General features: G+C 46.6%; 1 protein-coding gene across 1 annotated transcript in view; it reads right to left on the reverse strand.

Moving 5' to 3' along the window:
- Positions 1–3,957: 3,957 nt before the first annotated feature.
- Positions 3,958–23,946, reverse strand: part of aldocb (aldolase C, fructose-bisphosphate, b) — a 41,249-nt gene continuing 21,260 nt past the window's right edge. The window contains exons 4-9 of the mRNA XM_038965161.1: positions 12,416–12,470; positions 11,132–11,292; positions 10,921–11,004; positions 5,823–5,997; positions 5,240–5,439; positions 3,958–4,510 (exon numbers count right to left, since the gene is read on the reverse strand). Of these exons, the coding sequence (XP_038821089.1) occupies positions 4,418–4,510; positions 5,240–5,439; positions 5,823–5,997; positions 10,921–11,004; positions 11,132–11,292; positions 12,416–12,470 (768 nt within the window). The 3' untranslated portion in view covers positions 3,958–4,417. The remainder of the gene's footprint in view (positions 4,511–5,239; positions 5,440–5,822; positions 5,998–10,920; positions 11,005–11,131; positions 11,293–12,415; positions 12,471–23,946) is intronic.

Here is a 23,946-nt window from a genome sequence, read left to right on the forward strand (position 1 = left end):
AACTTTCCAAACATAACAAATAAAATAAAAAATAAACACAAACCATACCATCCACACATACTGTGCCTTCTGTTTACTTAGTTTTTATCTTCACTATGTTGAATTAGTGCTTGTGTGTTCAATTAGTTATATGTGAAGATTTATAGAAAAGCTATATTTTTTATTGTATTGTTACAATCAGTAACCGGGCTTGAATTGTGTTTATTTCCCTCGTCTATGAGAACTTTGTAATTTTTAAAATAACCATGGAGTAGTCTTTGTGTCTCTGAACAACTGGTTATCAATATATAGTTTATCAACGACGAGAGCTACTCGTTTCGCTTTTCATCTATTTTCTTTGAAAATTGGATACAGAACTTTGCGCCGTTCTGCAATTTCCTTCGGAAACTGATCATTCATGCCAATTTTGGTCCCAGCAAGTCTTTTACCCAGGCTTTTAACCATTATTTTATCTTTAAATGAAGCAAATTTGGCAACGATTGGGCGTTCGTACCTCTGCCCTCTCTGTCCGAAGCGGTGAACGCGTTCAAGTTGGATTTTGTCGATAACTTCGCGTGGAATCTGAAGCGCTGTAAGGAGGAACTCTCTAACTATAGATTCAGGAACTTCTCCTTCTTTTTCTTGGATACCTGTAAGTACCAAATTCTCTCTCATGGATCTAGTTTGTATGTCCAGTAAGGTTTCCTTCAGAACGGTGTTCTCCTTTTTAATTCCATTCATTTCGGTTTCAATCTTATTGACTGTCCCTTTTAGCGCGTGTGTTTGCTTCTCCAATGTCGCAGCTTTTTCATCACTCATCTCTAGGCTTGCCTTCAACTCTTTTATATCCTTACTAACTAATTCAAGTATACCCAGTTTGTCATTTATTGATTTTAACAGATCGGTTTCGACCTTTACCATTCCCGGTGGTGAGAATATTAAATCATCAGTGTCTGTAGAAGAGTCACGTTTTCGTTTTGTAATCGGTTCCCCTGTCTTACTCTCCGTCATGTTTGGTTGTTGCCTGTTTTCGTAATATTTGTCGATAAATGTCTCTAGTTTTAGGATTTGTTTTGTGTTATTGTCCAGATTGAAGGTTATCACTCACCAGATTAAGTAGTGCTAATATTTTAGTCTAATTTAGCAGATATTTCGAATATTATGTTTTATCTTGAGGTGCTCTACATAAATCCCTTCAGTCCGCCATTACCCTTACGTTACCTTTACGTCATACGTCTGGTATTAACCTACTGTATAAAACACTAATTGACAGGCTGGTATAAACCTACTGTATAAAACACTGTAATAGACAGGCTGGTATAAACCTACTGTATAAAACACTGTAATTGACAGGCTGGTATTAACCTACTGTATAAAACACTGTAATAGACAGGCTGGTATTAACCTACTGTATAAAACACTGTAATTGACAGGCTGGTATAAACCTACTGTATAAAACACTGTAATTGACAGGCTGGTATTAACCTACTGTATAAAACACTGTAATTGACAGGCTGGTATTAACCTACTGTATAAAACACTGTAATTGACAGGCTGGTATTAACCTACTGTATAAAACACTGTAATAGACAGGCTGGTATAAACCTACTGTATAAAACACTGTAATTGACAGGCTGGTATTAACCTACTGTATAAAACACTGTAATAGACAGGCTGGTATTAACCTACTGTATAAAACACTGTAATTGACAGGCTGGTATTAACCTACTGTATAAAACACTGTAATTGACAGGCTGGTATTAACCTACTGTATAAAACACTGTAATAGACAGGCTGGTATAAACCTACTGTATAAAACACTGTAATTGACAGGCTGGTATTAACCTACTGTATAAAACACTGTAATTGACAGGCTGGTATAAACCTACTGTATAAAACACTGTAATTGACAGGCTGGTATTAACCTACTGTATAAAACACTGTAATTGACAGGCTGGTATAAACCTACTGTATAAAACACTAATAGACAGGCTGGTATAAACCTACTGTATAAAACACTGTAATAGACAGGCTGGTATAAACCTACTGTATAAAACACTGTAATTGACAGGCTGGTATTAACCTACTGTATAAAACACTGTAATTGACAGGCTGGTATAAACCTACTGTATAAAACACTGTAATTGACAGGCTGGTATTAACCTACTGTATAAAACACTGTAATTGACAGGCTGGTATAAACCTACTGTATAAAACACTAATAGACAGGCTGGTATAAACCTACTGTATAAAACACTGTAATAGACAGGCTGGTATTAACCTACTGTATAAAACACTGTAATTGACAGGCTGGTATAAACCTACTGTATAAAACACTAATAGACAGGCTGGTATAAACCTACTGTATAAAACACTGTAATAGACAGGCTGGTATAAACCTACTGTATAAAACACTGTAATTGACAGGCTGGTATAAACCTACTGTATAAAACACTAATAGACAGGCTGGTATAAACCTACTGTATAAAACACTGTAATAGACAGGCTGGTATTAACCTACTGTATAAAACACTGTAATTGACAGGCTGGTATTAACCTACTGTATAAAACACTAATAGACAGGCTGGTATAAACCTACTGTATAAAACACTAATAGACAGGCTGGTATTAACCTACTGTATAAAACACTGTAATTGACAGGCTGGTATTAACCTACTGTATAAAACACTGTAATTGACAGGCTGGTATTAACCTACTGTATAAAACACTGTAATTGACAGGCTGGTATAAACCTACTGTATAAAACACTGTAATTGACAGGCTGGTATAAACCTACTGTATAAAACACTGTAATAGACAGGCTGGTATAAACCTACTGTATAAAACACTGTAATTGACAGGCTGGTATAAACCTACTGTATAAAACACTGTAATAGACAGGCTGGTATAAACCTACTGTATAAAACACTGTAATTGACAGGCTGTTTGTTGATTGCAGAGTAGGAGGAGGAAGAAGAAGAAAGCGATTCACATCAAATGTTTCTAACTATTTTGTAATATTTATTGTAGATTTTCTGTTAGTTTTTCCCCCACTATTCATCACAACAAGCGTTTTAGAGAACAACAAACAAACAAACAAAGGAACATCAACAAACGTCACAGTATTCCAACGCAGTAGTGACTGACTGGTCCCCCCTACAAACCCCACACTCCACCCAGACCAGCCAATAGGATTCACCCTCACCTCCGGACTGTTGGGGTGGGGGAGAGGGGGGCGAGTAAGACACAGAAGCATCACATAATAACTACACGGTCGCTCTCACAACACAACACATAATAACACATTGATTGTGTACTTTAAAGCTAGTATTATAATCAGAGGAGTGCAGTATTCCTAGACAACACACTGGCCGTTCCCACAAACTGTTAAAACACACTGGCCAATCCCAGCGACTGTTTTAGATGGCAAGTAATACAGTTATTATCAGTAGTTTATTGACTGATTGACAGCTAGATAGTTAGGTGTGTGAGAAACAGACAGAGGTTAGAGGATGAGACTTGGTGGTCAGTGGTTAACTGTTTGTCTGTCCTTCCACCCTTTGTGTTCAGTCTCTAGCTGACATTGGTACCTCTCTCTCCCTCCTCTCATTCTCCCTCCTCTCTCTCCGTCCTCTCTCTCTCTCCTCTCTCTCTCTCATCTCTCTCTCTACCTCCTCTCTCTCTCCTCTTTCGCTCTCCCTCCTCTCTCTCTCTCCTCTCTCTCTCTACCTCCTCTTACTATCTCTCTCCTCTCTCTCCCTCCTCTCATTCTCCCTCCTCTCTCTCTCTACCTCCTCTCTCTCTCTCTCTGTCTCTCTCTCCCTCCTCTCTGTCTCTCCTCTCTCCCATCTCTCTCTCTCCTCTCTCTCTCTTTCCCTATCTCTCTGTCTCTCCTCTCTCCCATCTCTCTCTCTACCTCCTTTCTCTCTCCTCTCTCTCTCTACCTCCTCTCTCTCTCCTCTTACTATCTCTCTCCTCTCTCTCTCCTCTTACTATCTCTCTCCTCTTTCTCCCTCCTCTCTCATCCCTCTCTTCTTACTCATTCCTAACTGGAACTCAACACTTCACACCCTGGTGTCTGTCTGATGTAATCTAGTATCTGATTGGTCCCTATCTGATGTTATCTTCTCTCTGGTTGGTCACTACTATTGACCAGAGCCCTATGGAACCCTATTCCCTATATAGTGCACTACTTTAGACCAGGTCTGTATAGGGAATAGGATTCAATTTGGGACTTAATAAAGCTTCTTCATGATACCGCCCTCTCTCCCTTCAGCATCAACTCCCCATACTAATTAATACTCATATTAACCACATCGTTATGTTGCCATGACAACGATGGTGTTTCTAAAATACGGTAGACAACGCAGGTCTGTGGTTGGTGGGTGAGGGGTGGGGCTGCAGCGGTGGGTTGTGATGTTGGCGTGGCCTGGGGTGTTCAGTACGCGTGATTGGCCACGTAGAGAGACTGTCCCGCCGCTCCGCTGTCTCCTGTTGACTCATACTTTCCCTGAGCAGCCAGACCATTCACCTGGAGGAGAGAGATGAGGGGGAGGAGTTACATAGATAGAAGAGATGAGGGGGGGAGGAGTTACATAGATAGAAGGGGTGAGGGGGGAGGAGTTACATAGATAGAAGAGATGAGGGGGGAGGAGTTACATAGATAGATAGAAGAGATGAGGGGGGAGGAGTTACATAGATAGAAGAGATGAGGGGGGAGGAGTTACATAGATAGAAGAGATGAGAGGAGGAGTTACATAGATAGAAGAGATGAGAGGAGGAGTTACATAGATAGAAGGGGTGAGGGGGGAGGAGTTACATAGATAGAAGAGATGAGGGGGGAGGAGTTACATAGATAGATAGAAGAGATGAGGGGGGAGGAGTTACATAGATAGATAGATAGATAGTTAGATAGATAGATAGATAGATAGTTAGATAGATAGATAGATAGATAGATAGATAGATAGATAGATAGATAGATAGATAGATAGATAGATAGATAGATAGATAGATAGATAGATAGATAGATAGAAGAGATGGATAGGTGGTAGAAGACAGATTTAGAGTTAGATAGATAGATAGGTGGTAGAAGACAGATTTAGAGATAGATAGATAGAAGAGATGGATAGGTGGTAGAAGACAGATTTAGAGTTAGATAGATAGAAGAGATGGATAGGTGGTAGAAGACAGATGTAGAGATAGAAGGTCCTGTGCTGAAGAGTTATTTTGTACCCACACCCCATACCCCCTCTCCACCCACCTCAGCCCGTTTAAGGAACTCTTCTGCAGCAGCCTTCTCGTTGTCTCTCTCTCCTCTCCAGGCGTTGAGGGCTGAGGCCTGCAGGGCACGACCATAGGAGAAGGTCAAGGCCCAGGGTTTACCCAGAGGACAGGTGTTGATAGCATTCAGGTTAATACTGGCCTCCTCCTCTGACTGGCCCCCTGACAGGAACGTCACACCTGAGGAGGGAGGGAGGGAAGAGGAAGGAAGGGAGGAGGAAGGGAGGGAGGAAGAAGGGAAGAGGAAGGGAGGGAGGAGGAAGGGAGGGAGGAAGAAGGGAGGAGAGGGAGGGAGGAGGAAGGGAGGGAGGGAGGGAGGAGGAAGGGAGGAAGGGAGGGGGGGAGGGAGGAAGGGAGGGGGGGGAGGAAGGGAGGGAGGGAGGGAGGGAGGGATGGAGGGAGGGAGGGAGGGAGGGAGGGAGGGAGGGAGGGAGGGAGGGAGGGATAGACGCACATGCAGTTAGATATAGACAGAATGTAAAACATTCACACAAATATAAAGTGTCTATGTGATCATGCATGTCCGTCTGTCTGTGTGTCTGTGTGTGTGTGTGTGTGTGTACCTGTGACGGCAGGGGGTACGGTGCGGCGGAGGGCAGTGACCGTAGCCATGGCGATCTCCTCATTAGTGTATTTTTGGGGGCAGGAGTGTCCGGGAGTCACCATGTTGGGCTTCAGCAGGGTCCCCTCCAGATAGACGTGGTGGTCTGATAGGGCCTTGTACACCGCAGACAGAACCTACAGACAGACAGATAGACGTGGTGGTCTGATAGGGCCTTGTACACCGCAGACAGAACCTACAGACAGACAGATAGACGTGGTGGTCTGATAGGGCCTTGTACACCGCAGACAGAACCTACAGACAGACAGATAGACGTGGTGGTCTGATAGGGCCTTGTACACCGCAGACAGAACCTACAGACAGACAGATAGACGTGGTGGTCTGATAGGGCCTTGTACACCGCAGACAGATCCTACAGACAGACAGATAGACGTGGTGGTCTGATAGGGCCTTGTACACCGCAGACAGAACCTACAGACAGACAGATAGACGTGGTGGTCTGATAGGGCCTTGTACACCGCAGACAGAACCTACAGACAGACAGATAGACGTGGTGGTCTGATAGGGCCTTGTACACCGCAGACAGAACCTACAGACAGACAGATAGACGTGGTGGTCTGATAGGGCCTTGTACACCGCAGACAGAACCTACAGACAGACAGATAGACGTGGTGGTCTGATAGGGCCTTGTACACCGCAGACAGAACCTACAGACAGACAGATAGACGTGGTGGTCTGATAGGACCTTGTACACCGCAGACAGAACCTACAGACAGACAGATAGACGTGGTGGTCTGATAGGGCCTTGTACACCGCAGACAGAACCTACAGACAGACAGATAGACGTGGTGGTCTGATAGGGCCTTGTACACCGCAGACAGAACCTACAGACAGACAGATAGACGTGGTGGTCTGATAGGGCCTTGTACACCGCAGACAGAACCTACAGACAGACAGATAGACGTGGTGGTCTGATAGGGCCTTGTACACCGCAGACAGAACCTACAGACAGACAGATAGACGTGGTGGTCTGATAGGGCCTTGTACACCGCAGACAGAACCTACAGACAGACAGATAGACGTGGTGGTCTGATAGGACCTTGTACACCGCAGACAGAACCTACAGACAGACAGATAGACGTGGTGGTCTGATAGGGCCTTGTACACCGCAGACAGATCCTACAGACAGACAGATAGACGTGGTGGTCTGATAGGGCCTTGTACACCGCAGACAGAACCTACAGACAGACAGATAGACGTGGTGGTCTGATAGGGCCTTGTACACCGCAGACAGAACCTACAGACAGACAGATAGACGTGGTGGTCTGATAGGGCCTTGTACACCGCAGACAGAACCTACAGACAGACAGATAGACGTGGTGGTCTGATAGGGCCTTGTACACCGCAGACAGAACCTACAGACAGACAGATAGACGTGGTGGTCTGATAGGGCCTTGTACACCGCAGACAGAACCTACAGACAGACAGATAGACGTGGTGGTCTGATAGGGCCTTGTACACCGCAGACAGAACCTACAGACAGACAGATAGACGTGGTGGTCTGATAGGACCTTGTACACCGCAGACAGAACCTACAGACAGACAGATAGACGTGGTGGTCTGATAGGGCCTTGTACACCGCAGACAGAACCTACAGACAGACAGATAGACGTGGTGGTCTGATAGGGCCTTGTACACCGCAGACAGAACCTACAGACAGACAGATAGACGTGGTGGTCTGATAGGGCCTTGTACACCGCAGACAGAACCTACAGACAGACAGATAGACGTGGTGGTCTGATAGGGCCTTGTACACCGCAGACAGAACCTACAGACAGACAGACAGATAGACGTGGTGGTCTGATAGGACCTTGTACACCGCAGACAGAACCTACAGACAGACAGATAGACGTGGTGGTCTGATAGGGCCTTGTACACCGCAGACAGAACCTACAGACAGACAGATAGACGTGGTGGTCTGATAGGACCTTGTACACCGCAGACAGATCCTACAGACAGACAGATAGACGTGGTGGTCTGATAGGGCCTTGTACACCGCAGACAGATCCTACAGACAGACAGATAGACGTGGTGGTCTGATAGGGCCTTGTACACCGCAGACAGAACCTACAGACAGACAGATAGACGTGGTGGTCTGATAGGGCCTTGTACACCGCAGACAGAACCTACAGACAGACAGATAGACGTGGTGGTCTGATAGGGCCTTGTACACCGCAGACAGAACCTACAGACAGACAGATAGACGTGGTGGTCTGATAGGGCCTTGTACACCGCAGACAGAACCTACAGACAGACAGATAGACGTGGTGGTCTGATAGGGCCTTGTACACCGCAGACAGAACCTACAGACAGACAGATAGACGTGGTGGTCTGATAGGGCCTTGTACACCGCAGACAGAACCTACAGACAGACAGATAGACGTGGTGGTCTGATAGGACCTTGTACACCGCAGACAGAACCTACAGACAGACAGATAGACGTGGTGGTCTGATAGGGCCTTGTACACCGCAGACAGAACCTACAGACAGACAGATAGACGTGGTGGTCTGATAGGGCCTTGTACACCGCAGACAGAACCTACAGACAGACAGATAGACGTGGTGGTCTGATAGGGCCTTGTACACCGCAGACAGAACCTACAGACAGACAGATAGACGTGGTGGTCTGATAGGGCCTTGTACACCGCGGACAGAACCTACAGACAGACAGATAGACGTGGTGGTCTGATAGGGCCTTGTACACCGCGGACAGAACCTACAGACAGACAGATAGACGTGGTGGTCTGATAGGGCCTTGTACACCGCAGACAGAACCTACAGACAGACAGATAGACGTGGTGGTCTGATAGGGCCTTGTACACCGCGGACAGAACCTACAGACAGACAGATAGACGTGGTGGTCTGATAGGGCCTTGTACACCGCGGACAGAACCTACAGACAGACAGATAGACGTGGTGGTCTGATAGGGCCTTGTACACCGCAGACAGAACCTACAGACAGACAGATAGACGTGGTGGTCTGATAGGGCCTTGTACACCGCAGACAGAACCTACAGACAGACAGATAGACGTGGTGGTCTGATAGGGCCTTGTACACCGCAGACAGAACCTACAGACAGACAGATAGACGTGGTGGTCTGATAGGACCTTGTACACCGCAGACAGAACCTACAGACAGACAGATAGACGTGGTGGTCTGATAGGGCCTTGTACACCGCGGACAGAACCTACAGACAGACAGATAGACGTGGTGGTCTGATAGGGCCTTGTACACCGCGGACAGAACCTACAGACAGACAGAGAAAGAGGGAGACGGAGAGAGAGGTCCGAAACTCATATCATGTTCAACAGGTTGCCAGGTTGGGTGAGTGTTAGGGTTGGGTTAGTGTTTCCAGATTGGGTTAGGGTTGCCAGGTTGGGCTAGGGTTGGGGTTGGGTTAGTGTTTCCAGATTGGGTTAGGGTTGCCAGGTTTGGTTAGTGATATGATTGGGTTAGGGTTTCCAGATTGGGTTAGGGTTGCCAGGTTGGGTGAGTGTTAGGGTTGGGTTAGTGTTTCCAGATTGGGTTAGGGTTGCCAGGTTGGGTGAGTGTTAGGGTTGGGTTAGGGTTTCCAGATTGGGTTAGGGTTGCTAGGTTGGGCTAGGGTTGGGGTTGGGTTAGTGTTTCCAGATTGGGTTAGGGTTGCTAGGTTGGGCTAGGGTTGGGGTTGGGTTAGTGTTTCCAGATTGGGTTAGGGTTGCCAGGTTGGGTGAGTGTTAGGGTTGGGTTAGGGTTTCCAGATTGGGTTAGGGTTGCCAGGTTGGGTTAGTGTTAGGGTTGGGTTAGTGTTTCCAGATTGGGTTAGGGTTGCCAGGTTGGGTTAGTGATATGATTGGGTTAGGGTTTCCAGATTGGGTTAGGGTTGCCAGGTTGGGTTAGTGATATTATTGGGTTAGGGTTTCCAGATTGGGTTAGGGTTGCCAGGTTGGGTTCGTGTTAGGGTTGGTTTTCCAGATTGGGTTAGGGTTGCCAGGTTTGGTTAGTGATATGATTGGGTTAGGGTTTCCAGATTGGGTTAGGGTTGCCAGGTTGGGTGAGTGTTAGGGTTGGGTTAGTGTTTCCAGATTGGGTTAGGGTTGCCAGGTTGGGTTAGTGTTAGGGTTGGGTTAGGGTTTCCAGATTGGGTTAGGGTTGCCAGGTTGGGTTAGTGATATGATTGGGTTAGGGTTTCCAGATTGGGTTAGGGTTGCCAGGTTGGGTTAGTGATATTATTGGGTTAGGGTTTCCAGATTGGGTTAGGGTTGCCAGGTTGGGTTCGTGTTAGGGTTGGTTTTCCAGATTGGGTTAGGGTTGCCAGGTTTGGTTAGTGATATGATTGGGTTAGGGTTTCCAGATTGGGTTAGGGTTGCCAGGTTGGGTGAGTGTTAGGGTTGGGTTAGTGTTTCCAGATTGGGTTAGGGTTGCCAGGTTGGGTTAGTGTTAGGGTTGGGTTAGGGTTTCCAGATTGGGTTAGGGTAAGTGATAGGGTTGCGTTTGTGTTAGGGTTGCGAGGTTAAGTTAGTGCCAGGTTGGGTAGTGCTAGGGTTGCCAGGTTGGCTCGGGGTTGCCATGTTGGGTCAGTGTCGCCAGGTAGGGTCAGTGTCGCCAGGTTGGGTCAGGGTCGCCAGGTTGGGTAAAGGTCGCCAGGTTGGGTCAGGGTCGCCAGGTTGGGTCAGGGTCGCCAGGTTGGGTCAGGGTCGCCAGGTTGGGTCAGGGTCGCCAGGTTGGGTCAGGGTCGCCAAGTTGGGTAAAGGGCGCCAGGTTGGGTCAGGGTCGCCAGGTTGGGGCAGGGTCGCCAGGTTAGGTCAGGGTCGCCAGGTTGGGTCAGGGGCGCCAGGTTGGGTAAAGGGCGCCAGGTTGGGTAAAGGGCGCCAGGTTGGGTCAGGGTCGCCAGGTTGGGTCAGGGTCGCCAGGTAGGGTCAGGGTCGCCAGGTTGGGTCAGGGTCGCCAGGTTGGGTAAAGGGCGCCAGGTTGGGTCAGGGTCGCCAGGTTGGGTAAAGGGCGCCAGGTTGGGTAAAGGGCGCCAGGTTGGGTCAGGGTTGCCAGGTTGGACCATTACCTTCTCAGTGATGTACTGACAACGTTTCAGGTCGTGGTCTCCGTCAGGAAGGATCTCAGGCTCCACGATGGGAACGATGCCGTTCTGAAAAACACACACAGGGGAGTTACACACACACACACACACACACACACACACACACACACACACACACACACACACACACACACACACACACACACACACACACACACACACACACACACCCTACCTGTTGACAGATGCTGGCGTAGCGTGCCAGTACGTTGGCGTTCTCCATGATGGCGAGTTCTGAGGGGGTGTTGTCGCTGATCTTCAGGACGCTACGCCACTTAGCGAAGTCTGCTCCATCCTTCTTATACTGAGCACAACGCTCTGCCAGGCCGTCCAGACCTACACACACACACACACACACACACACACACACACACACACGGTTATGTAGTTATGTGGTTATGTAGTTATGTGGTTATGTAGTTATGTGGCTATGTGGTTATGTACAACCAATAGCTCCTTAATCAGTAACTGATTAAGCAGCTAGAGAGTTTATTATAGTGATTGACTGTGTGTTCTCACCCTGGGTTGGTGATTGACTGTGTGTTCTCACCCTGGGTTGGTGATTGACTGTGTGTGTTCTCACCCTGGGTTGGTGATTGACTGTGTGTTATCACCCTGGGTTGGTGATTGACTGTGTGTTCTCACCCTGGGTTGGTGATTGACTGTGTGTTCTCACCCTGGGTTGGTGATTGACTGTGTGTTCTCACCCTGGGTTGGTGATTGACTGTGTGTTCTCACCCTGGGTTGGTGATTGACTGTGTGTTCTCACCCTGGGTTGGTGATTGACTGTGTGTTCTCACCCTGGGTTGGTGATTGACTGTGTGTTCTCACCCTGGGTTGGTGATTGACTGTGTGTTCTCACCCTGGGTTGGTGATTGACTGTGTGTTCTCACCCTGGGTTGGTGATTGACTGTGTGTTCTCACCCTGGGTTGGTGATTGACTGTGTGTTCTCACCCTGGGTTGGTGATTGACTGTGTGTTCTCACCCTGGGTTGGTGATTGACTGTGTGTTATCACCCTGGGTTGGTGATTGACTGTGTGTTCTCACCCTGGGTTGGTGATTGACTGTGTGTGTTCTCACCCTGGGTTGGTGATTGACTGTGTGTGTTCTCACCCTGGGTTGGTGATTGACTGTGTGTTCTCACCCTGGGTTGGTGATTGACTGTGTGTTCTCACCCTGGGTTGGTGATTGACTGTGTGTTCTCACCCTGGGTTGGTGATTGACTGTGTGTTCTCACCCTGGGTTGGTGATTGACTGTGTGTTATCACCCTGGGTTGGTGATTGACTGTGTGTTATCACCCTGGGTTGGTGATTGACTGTGTGTTCTCACCCTGGGTTGGTGATTGACTGTGTGTTATCACCCTGGGTTGGTGATTGACTGTGTGTGTTCTCACCCTGGGTTGGTGATTGACTGTGTGTGTTCTCACCCTGGGTTGGTGATTGACTGTGTGTTCTCACCCTGGGTTGTGGTCTCTCCATCGGTTCCGGCCAGGGGGACAACACCTTTATCCACCTACAAAGAGAGACAGACAGACAGACAGACAGACAGACAGACAGACAGACAGACAGACAGACAGACAGACAGACAGACAGACAGACAGACAGACAGACAGACAGACAGACGTAATACCCATGAGCACAACAATGTAAAGTCAATAAGTCATCATTTTAGTCAAAGTATGATATATTTGGGCTTGAAGATGGAAATCCGTAGTGGTAACTTCCGTCATTTTCCGTGTCAATGCCTTGAGATTCCCCTCTGAGATGACGTGAGGAGTTACCAGCCACCAGCATGATACTACTTACTAATCAGAAACACCTGCAAAGTTCTTCCTCTTCCTGAGTCACGACTGAGCTGAGCGGAGCCAAGCAGCTGTTCGCCGTAGCCTACACCTGGCTGCCTGAGTGATGGAGCTGAGCGGAGCCAAGCAGCTGTTCGCCGTAGCCTACACCTGGCTGCCTGAGTGATGGAGCTGAGCGGAGGCAAGCAGCTGTTCGCCGTAGCCTACACCTGGCTGCCTGAGTGATGGAGCTGAGCGGAGCCAAGCAGCTGTTCGCCGTAGCCTACACCTGGCTGCCTGAGTGATGGAGCTGAGCGGAGCCAAGCAGCTGTTCGCCGTAGCCTACACCTGGCTGCCTGAGTGATGGAGCTGAGCGGAGCCAAGCAGCTGTTCGCCGTAGCCTACACCTGGCTGCCTGAGTGATGGAGCTGAGCGGAGCCAAGCAGCTGTTCGCCGTAGCCTACACCTGGCTGCCTGAGTGATGGAGCTGAGCGGAGCCAAGCAGCTGTTCGCCGTAGCCTACACCTGGCTGCCTGAGTGATGGAGCTGAGCGGAGCCAAGCAGCTGTTCGCCGTAGCCTACACCTGGCTGCCTGAGTGATGGAGCTGAGCGGAGCCAAGCAGCTGTTCGCCGTAGCCTACACCTGGCTGCCTGAGTGATGGAGCTGAGCGGAGCCAAGCAGCTGTTCGCCGTAGCCTACACCTGGCTGCCTGAGTGATGGAGCTGAGCGGAGCCAAGCAGCTGTTCGCCGTAGCCTACACCTGGCTGCCTGAGTGATGGAGCTGAGCGGAGCCAAGCAGCTGTTCGCCGTAGCCTACACCTGGCTGCCTGAGTGATGGAGCTGAGCGGAGCCAAGCAGCTGTTCGCCGTAGCCTACACCTGGCTGCCTGAGTGATGGAGCTGAGCGGAGCCAAGCAGCTGTTCGCCGTAGCCTACACCTGGCTGCCTGAGTGATGGAGCAAATTAAAACAGGCGGTGCCAAGTTTCCCTTATTTTTTTGCGAGTCTTTAAAAAAAGATTTTAAAAAGAATTTACAGTAGATAAATGTTAAAATTGCGTGATATGATTGCGCTTTTGGAACCCCGCTCCCCCAAGATGAATTAATTTTGACCACTAAAGTTTTGGGTGAATTCATTTTGCATGGCCAGGTAACCCCAGGTGGGTGGGGTTTGCTCATATTGGACCAGTCCATGCATCCTAAATAGAAATCTCTACCCACCTGGGGCACCGGGCCATGCGAAACAAACTCACCCATTATTTCACTACACGCTCCACTGCTTCCATTGGTGCAGCTAGAAAACCACAAGTGTCTATCCTATAATGAAAGGTACCTGAGAAAGAAGGAACTTGTTTATCTATTTTGTTGTTTTTACATTTGTATTTGTGTTCCGTGTCCGATGCGCTCAGGGTGTTGTTTTGCATCATGAGTCATTGTAGCCGATCTCACTCTCCCTAGCTGTGAGAGCCACGGCCTGAGCACAGCTGACTCGGCTTTGCTGTAGCGCAGACGAATAGCCTGTCAGCAGCAAACACGTCTCTAGTCCAAACCGTTCAATAGCTAGGCTATCCATACTACCAAACCGTTCAATAGCTAGGCTACCCATATTACCAAACCGTTCAATAGCTAGGCTATCCATACTACCAAACCGTTCAATAGCTAGGCTATGCATATTACCAAACTGTTCAATAGCTAGGCTATCCATACTACCAAACCGTTCAATAGCTAGGCTATCCATATTACCAAACCGTTCAATAGCTAGGCTATCCATACTACCAAACCGTTCAATAGCTAGGCTATCCATACTACCAAACCGTTCAATAGCTAGGCTATGCATATTACCAAACCGTTCAATAGCTAGCCTATCCATATTACCAAACCGTTCAATAGCTAGGCTATGCATATTACCAAACCGTTCAATAGCTAGGCTATGCATATTACCAAACCGTTCAATAGCTAGGCTATGCATATTACCAAACCGTTCAATAGCTAGGCTATCCATATTACCAAACCGTTCAATAGCTAGGCTATCCATATTACCAAACCGTTCAATAGCTAGGCTATCCATACTACCAAACCGTTCAATAGCTAGGCTATGCATATTACCAAACCGTTCAATAGCTAGGCTATGCATATTACCAAACCGTTCAATAGCTAGGCTATCCATATTACCAAACCGTTCAATAGCTAGGCTATGCATATTACCAAACCGTTCAATAGCTAGGCTATGCATATTACCAAACCGTTCAATAGCTAGGCTATGCATATTACCAAACCGTTCAATAGCTAGGCTATCCATATTACCAAACCGTTCAATAGCTAGGCTACCCATATTACCAAACCGTTCAATAGCTAGGCTATCCATATTACCAAACCGTTCAATAGCTAGGCTATGCATATTACCAAACCGTTCAATAGCTAGGCTATGCATATTACCAAACCGTTCAATAGCTAGGCTATGCATATTACCAAACCGTTCAATAGCTAGGCTATCCATATTACCAAACCGTTCAATAGCTAGGCTATGCATATTACCAAACCGTTCAATAGCTAGGCTATGCATATTACCAAACCGTTCAATAGCTAGGCTATCCATATTACCAAACCGTTCAATAGCTAGGCTATCCATATTACCAAATCGTTCAATAGCTAGGCTACCCATATTACCAAACCGTTCAATAGCTAGGCTATCCATATTACCAAACCGTTCAATAGCTAGGCTATGCATATTACCAAACCGTTCAATAGCTAGGCTATGCATATTACCAAACCGTTCAATAGCTAGGCTATCCATATTACCAAACCGTTCAATAGCTAGGCTATGCATATTACCAAACCGTTCAATAGCTAGGCTATGCATATTACCAAACCGTACAATAGCTAGGCTATCCATATTACCAAACCGTTCAATAGCTAGGCTATGCATATTACCAAACAGTTCAATAGCTAGGCTATCCATATTACCAAACCGTTCAATAGCTAGGCTATTCCCTAAATGCTTACAACAAATCCAGCTCCAGAACCAGCCTAGCCAGCTGGCTAATCTGTTGAATACGGTGTAGTAAAAAAACAGCAACGACAGAAAACAGCTAGCTAGATAAGGTTAGCATGCTAGCTAGCTACACTGACAGCTGTCAGTAGAGATCTTCATGGGTCCAGGTGAACACGATATACCTGAGACCCAAGCCGGGCCTGATCGAGTTTGGGTCTGAAATTCGAACTTCCTGGATCGTGTCCTGTTAAATTGTCATCGGGTCTCGGATCTATGTAACTACAGCTGCTGGACCCTGGTTGAGCAGACCACGACTCTGCATAGACTATAGCATACAGTCCCCCACCATTGTGTTGTAGCCACCGTGCCTCCATCTTGGCTCTCCCCCACCATTGTGTTGTAGCCACCGTGCCTCCATCTTGGCTCTCCCTCACCATTGTGTTGAAGCCACCGTGCCTCCATCTTGGCTCTCCCCCACCATTGTGTTGTAGCCACCATGCCTCCATCTTGGCTCTCCCTCACCATTGTGTTGAAGCCACCGTGCCTCCATCTTGGCTCTCCCCCACCATTGTGTTGAAGCCACCATGCCTCCATCTTGGCTCTCCCTCACCATTGTGTTGAAGCCACCGTGCCTCCATCTTGGCTCTCCCCCAACATTGTGTTGAAGTCACCATGCCTCCATCTTGGCTCTCCCCCACCATTGTGTTGAAGTCACCGTGCCTCCATCTTGGCTCTCCCCCACCATTGTGTTGAAGTCACCGTGCCTCCATCTTGGCTCTCCATCACCATTGTGTTGAAGCCACCGTGCCTCCATCTTGGCTCTCCTCCACTACTGTGTTGAAGCCACCGTGCCTCCATCTTGGCTCTCCCCCACCATTGTATTGAAGCCACCGTGCCTCCATCTTGGCTCTCCCCCACCAGTGTATTGAAATCACCGTGCCTCCATCTTGGCTCTCCCCCACCATTGTGTTGAAGTCACCATGCCTCCATCTTGGCTCTCCCTCACCAGTGTATTGAAGTCACTGTGCCTCCATCTTGGCTCTCCCCCACCATTGTGTTGAAGTCATCGTGCCTCCATCTTGGCTCTCCCCCACCATTGTGTTGAAGCCACCGTTCCTCCATCTTGGCTCTCCCCCACCATTGTGTTGAAGTCACCGTGCCTCCATCTTGGCTCTCCACCACCATTGTATTGAAGCCACCGTGCCTCCATCTTGGCTCTCCTCCACTACTGTGTTGAAGCCACCGTGCCTCCATCTTGGCTCTCCCCCACCATTGTATTGAAGCCACCGTGCCTCCATCTTGGCTCTCCCCCACCAGTGTATTGAAGCCACCGTGCCTCCATCTTGGCTCTCCCCCACCATTGTGTTGAAGTCACCATGCCTCCATCTTGGCTCTCCCTCACCAGTGTATTGAAGCCACCGTGCCTCCATCTTGGCTCTCCCCCACCAGTGTATTGAAGCCACCGTGCCTCCATCTTGGCTCTCCCCCACTATTGTGTTGAAGTCACCATGCCTCCATCTTGGCTCTCCCCCACCATTGTGTTGAAGTCACCATGCATCCATCTTGGCTCTCCCTCACCATTGTGTTGAAGCCACCATGCCTCCATCTTGGCTCTCCCCCACCATTGTGTTGAAGTCACCGTGCCTCCATCTTGGCTCTCCTCCACCATTGTGAAAAATATTTTGGAAGCTACAGAAATGCATTTATTAATGTCAACCTTCCCAAGTTCTCCCATGTCACCCTGCTCCTCCGCACACTCCACTGGCTTCCAGTCAAAGCCTCCACTACTAGACCACGGTGCTTACCTACGGAGCAGCAAGAGGAACTGCCCCTCCCTACCTTCAGGCTCTGCTCAAACCCTACAACCCAACCTGAGCCCTCCGTTCTGTCGCCTCTGGTCTCTTGGCCCTCCCTACCTTCAGGCTCTGCTCAAACCCTACACCCCAACCTGAGCACTCTGTTCTGCAGCCTCTGGTCTCTTGGCCCTCCCTACCTTCAGGCTCTGTTCAAACCCTACACCCCAACCTGAGCACTCTGTTCTGCAGCCTCTGGTCTCTTGGCCCTCCCTATCTTTAGGCTCTGTTCAAACCCTACACCCCAACCTGAGCACTCTGTTCTGCAGCCTCTGGTCTCTTGGCCCTCCCTACCTTTAGGCTCTGTTCAAACCCTACACCCCAACCTGAGCACTCTGTTCTGCAGCCTCTGGTCTCTTGGCCCTCCCTACCTTCAGGCTCTGCTCAAACCCTACACCCCAACCTGAGCACTCTGTTCTGCAGCCTCTGGTCTCTTGGCCGTCCCTACCTTCAGGCTCTGATCAAACCCTACACCCCAACCCGAGCACTCTGTTCTGCAGCCTCTGGTCTCTTGGTCCTGCCATCCCTATGGGCAGTTCCAGCTCAATCCAAGCTCTCCTCTATCCTGGCACCCCAAAGTTATGACAGCAGAGTCCCTGTCCATCTTCCGAAAACATCTGAAACCCTCCCTCTTCAAACAGTATCTTAAATAATCCCACAGCACCCCCCCTCCCCCTCCACCCAAAAGAAAACTTGTTGTGAACTAACACTTAACCCCCCCCTTATTAGCTCTGACTTTGCTGTGGGATTATTGTAATTCAATTAAATGTAATTACTATGTGATATGTGGTTGTCCCACCTCGCTATCTGTAGATGAATGTACTGACTGTGATATGTGGTTGTCCCACCTAGCTATCTGTAGATGAATGTACTGACTATGACTGTGATATGTGGTTGTCTCACCTAGCTATCTGTAGATGAATGTACTGACTATGACTGTGATATGTGGTTGTCTCACCTAGCTATCTGTAGATGAATGTACTGACTATGACTGTGATATGTGGTTGTCCCACCTAGCTATCTGCAGATGAATGTACTGACTATGACTGTGATATGTGGTTGTCTCACCTAGCTATCTGTAGATGAATGTACTGACTATGACTGTGATATGTGGTTCTCACCTAGCTATCTGTAGATGAATGTACTGACTATGACTGTGATATGTGGTTGTCTCACCTAGCTATCTGAAGATGAATGTACTGACTATGACTGTGATATGTGGTTGTCTCACCTAGCTATCTGGAGATGAATGTACTGACTATGACTGTGATATGTGGTTGTCCCACCTAGCTATCTGAAGATGAATGTATTGACTATGACTGTGATATGTGGTTGTCTCACCTAGCTATCTGAAGATGAATGTACTGACTATGACTGTGATATGTGGTTGTCTCACCTAGCTATCTGTAGATGAATGTACTGACTATGATATGTGGTTGTCCCACCTAGCTATCTGAAGATGAATGTATTGACTATGACTGTGATATGTGGTTGTCCCACCTAGCTATCTGAAGATGAATGTACTGACTATGACTGTGATATGTGGCTGTCTCACCTAGCTATCTGAAGATGAATGTACTGACTATGACTGTGATATGTGGTTGTCCCACCTAGCTATCTGTAGATGAATGTACTGACTATGACTGTGATATGTGGTTGTCTCACCTAGCTATCTGTAGATGAATGTACTGACTATGACTGTGATATGTGGTTGTCCCACCTAGCTATCTGTAGATGAATGTACTGACTATGACTGAGATATGTGGTTGTCTCACCTAGCTATCTGAAGATGAATGTACTGACTATGACTGAGATATGTGGTTGTCTCACCTAGCTATCTGTAGATGAATGTACTGACTATGACTGTGATATGTGGTTGTCTCACCTAGCTATCTGAAGATGAATGTACTGACTATGACTGAGATATGTGGTTGTCTCACCTAGCTATCTGTAGATGAATGTACTGACTATGACTGTGATATGTGGTTGTCTCACCTAGCTATCTGAAGATGAATGTACTGACTATGACTGAGATATGTGGTTGTCTCACCTAGCTATCTGAAGATGAATGTACTGACTATGACTGTAATATGTGGTTGTCCCACCTAGCTATCTGAAGATGAATGTATTGACTATGACTGTGATATGTGGTTGTCTCACCTAGCTATCTGTAGATGAATGTACTGACTATGACTGTGATATGTGGTTGTCTCACCTAGCTATCTGTAGATGAATGTACTGACTATGACTGTGATATGTGGTTGTCTCACCTAGCTATCTGCAGATGAATGTACTGACTATGACTGTGATATGTGGTTGTCTCACCTAGCTATCTGTAGATGAATGTACTGACTATGACTGTGATATGTGGTTGTCTCACCTAGCTATCTGTAGATGAATGTACTGACTATGACTGTGATATGTGGTTGTCTCACCTAGCTATCTGCAGATGAATGTACTGACTATGACTGTGATATGTGGTTGTCTCACCTAGCTATCTGTAGATGAATGTACTGACTATGACTGTGATATGTGGTTGTCCCACCTAGCTATCTGTAGATGAATGTACTGACTATGACTGTGATATGTGGTTGTCTCACCTAGCTATCTGTAGATGAATGTACTGACTATGACTGAGATATGTGGTTGTCTCACCTAGCTATCTGTAGATGAATGTACTGACTATGACTGTGATATGTGGTTGTCTCACCTAGCTATCTGAAGATGAATGTACTGACTATGATATGTGGTTGTCCCACCTAGCTATCTGTAGATGAATGTACTGACTATGACTGTGATATGTGGTTGTCTCACCTAGCTATCTGAAGATGAATGTACTGACTATGACTGTGATATGTGGTTGTCTCACCTAGCTATCTGTAGATGAATGTACTGACTATGATATGTGGTTGTCTCACCTAGCTATCTGAAGATGAATGTACTGACTATGACTGTGATATGTGGTTGTCTCACCTAGCTATCTGAAGATGAATGTACTGACTATGACTGTGATATGTGGTTGTCTCACCTAGCTATCTGTAGATGAATGTACTGACTATGACTGTGATATGTGGTTGTCCCACCTAGTTATCTGAAGATGAATGTACTGACTATGACTGTGATATGTGGTTGTCTCACCTAGCTATCTGTAGATGAATGTACTGACTATGACTGTGATATGTGGTTGTCCCACCTAGCTATCTGTAGATGAATGTACTGACTATGACTGAGATATGTGGTTGTCTCACCTAGCTATCTGTAGATGAATGTACTGACTATGACTGTGATATGTGGTTGTCTCACCTAGCTATCTGAAGATGAATGTACTGACTATGACTGTGATATGTGGTTGTCCCACCTAGCTATCTGTAGATGAATGTACTGACTATGACTGTGATATGTGGTTGTCTCACCTAGCTATCTGTAGATGAATGTACTGACTATGATATGTGGTTGTCTCACCTAGCTATCTGAAGATGAATGTACTGACTATGACTGTGATATGTGGTTGTCTCACCTAGCTATCTGTAGATGAATGTACTGACTGTGATATGTGGTTGTCCCACCTCGCTATCTGAAGATGAATGTACTGACTATGACTGTGATATGTGGTTGTCCCACCTAGCTATCTGGAGATGAATGTACTGACTATGACTGTGATATGTGGTTGTCCCACCTAGCTATCTGTAGATGAATGTACTGACTATGACTGTGATATGTGGTTGTCTCACCTAGCTATCTGTAGATGAATGTACTGACTATGACTGTGATATGTGGTTGTCCCACCTAGCTATCTGCAGATGAATGTACTGACTATGACTGTGATATGTGGTTGTCCCACCTAGCTATCTGTAGATGAATGTACTGACTATGACTGTGATATGTGGTTGTCTCACCTAGCTATCTGCAGATGAATGTACTGACTATGACTGTGATATGTGGTTGTCCCACCTAGCTATCTGCAGATGAATGTACTGACTATGACTGTGATATGTGGTTGTCTCACCTAGCTATCTGTAGATGAATGTACTGACTATGACTGTGATATGTGGTTGTCTCACCTAGCTATCTGTAGATGAATGTACTGACTATGACTGTGATATGTGGTTGTCTCACCTAGCTATCTGAAGATGAATGTACTGACTATGACTGTGATATGTGGTTGTCCCACCTAGCTATCTGAAGATGAATGTACTGACTATGACTGTGATATGTGGTTGTCCCACCTAGCTATCTGTAGATGAATGCACTGACTATGACTGAGATATGTGGTTGTCTCACCTAGCTATCTGTAGATGAATGTACTGACTATGACTGTGATATGTGGTTGTCCCACCTAGCTATCAGATGAATGTACTGACTATGACTGAGATATGTGGTTGTCTCACCTAGCTATCTGTAGATGAATGTACTGACTATGATATGTGGTTGTCCCACCTAGCTATCTGTAGATGAATGTACTGACTATGACTGTGATATGTGGTTGTCTCACCTAGCTATCTGAAGATGAATGTACTGACTATGATATGTGGTTGTCCCACCTAGCTATCTGTAGATGAATGTACTGACTATGACTGTGATATGTGGTTGTCTCACCTAGCTATCTGAAGATGAATGTACTGACTATGACTGTGATATGTGGTTGTCTCACCTAGCTATCTGTAGATGAATGTACTGACTATGACTGTGATATGTGGTTGTCTCACCTAGCTATCTGTAGATGAATGTACTGACTATGACTGAGATATGTGGTTGTCTCACCTAGCTATCTGTAGATGAATGTACTGACTATGACTGTGATATGTGGTTGTCCCACCTAGCTATCTGTAGATTAATGTACTGACTATGACTGAGATATGTGGTTGTCTCACCTAGCTATCTGAAGATGAATGTACTGACTATGACTGTAATATGTGGTTGTCTCACCTAGCTATCTGTAGATGAATGTACTGACTATGACTGTGATATGTGGTTGTCCCACCTAGCTATCTGAAGATGAATGTACTGACTATGACTGTGATATGTGGTTGTCCCACCTAGCTATCTGTAGATGAATGTACTGACTATGACTGTGATATGTGGTTGTCCCACCTAGCTATCTGAAGATGAATGTACTGACTATGACTGTGATATGTGGTTGTCTCACCTAGCTATCTGAAGATGAATGTACTGACTATGACTGTGATATGTGGTTGTCTCACCTAGCTATCTGTAGATGAATGTACTGACTATGACTGTGATATGTGGTTGTCCCACCTAGCTATCTGGAGATGAATGTACTGACTATGACTGTGATATGTGGTTGTCTCACCTAGCTATCTGTAGATGAATGTACTGACTATGATATGTGGTTGTCTCACCTAGCTATCTGAAGATGAATGTACTGACTATGACTGTGATATGTGGTTGTCTCACCTAGCTATCTGAAGATGAATGTACTGACTATGACTGTGATATGTGGTTGTCTCACCTAGCTATCTGTAGATGAATGTACTGACTATGATATGTGGTTGTCTCACCTAGCTATCTGTAGATGAATGTACTGACTATGACTGTGATATGTGGTTGTCTCACCTAGCTCTCTGTAGATGAATGTACTGACTATGACTGTGATATGTGGTTGTCCCACCTAGCTATCTGTAGATGAATGTACTGACTATGACTGTGATATGTGGTTGTCTCACCTAGCTATCTGTAGATGAATGTACTGACTATGATATGTGGTTGTCTCACCTAGCTATCTGAAGATGAATGTACTGACTATGATATGTGGTTGTCTCACCTAGCTATCTGAAGATGAATGTACTGACTGTGATATGTGGTTGTCTCACCTAGCTATCTGTAGATGAATGTACTGACTATGACTGAGATATGTGGTTGTCTCACCTAGCTATCTGTAGATGAATGTACTGACTATGACTGTGATATGTGGTTGTCCCACCTAGCTATCTGTAGATGAATGTACTGACTGTGATATGTGGTTGTCTCACCTAGATATCTGAAGATGAATGTACTGACTATGACTGTGATATGTGGTTGTCTCACCTAGCTATCTGTAGATGAATGTACTGACTATGACTGTGATATGTGGTTGTCTCACCTAGCTATCTGTAGATGAATGTACTGACTATGACTGTGATATGTGGTTGTCTCACCTAGCTATCTGCAGATGAATGTACTGACTATGACTGTGATATGTGGTTGTCCCACCTAGCTATCTGGAGATGAATGTACTGACTATGACTGTGATATGTGGTTGTCCCACCTAGCTATCTGTAGATGAATGTACTGACTATGACTGTGATATGTGGTTGTCTCACCTAGCTATCTGTAGATGAATGTACTGACTATGACTGTGATATGTG

Source organism: Salvelinus namaycush, chromosome 26 (assembly GCF_016432855.1).
Source record: "Salvelinus namaycush isolate Seneca chromosome 26, SaNama_1.0, whole genome shotgun sequence".
NCBI classification, from domain to species: Eukaryota; Metazoa; Chordata; class Actinopteri; order Salmoniformes; family Salmonidae; genus Salvelinus; species Salvelinus namaycush.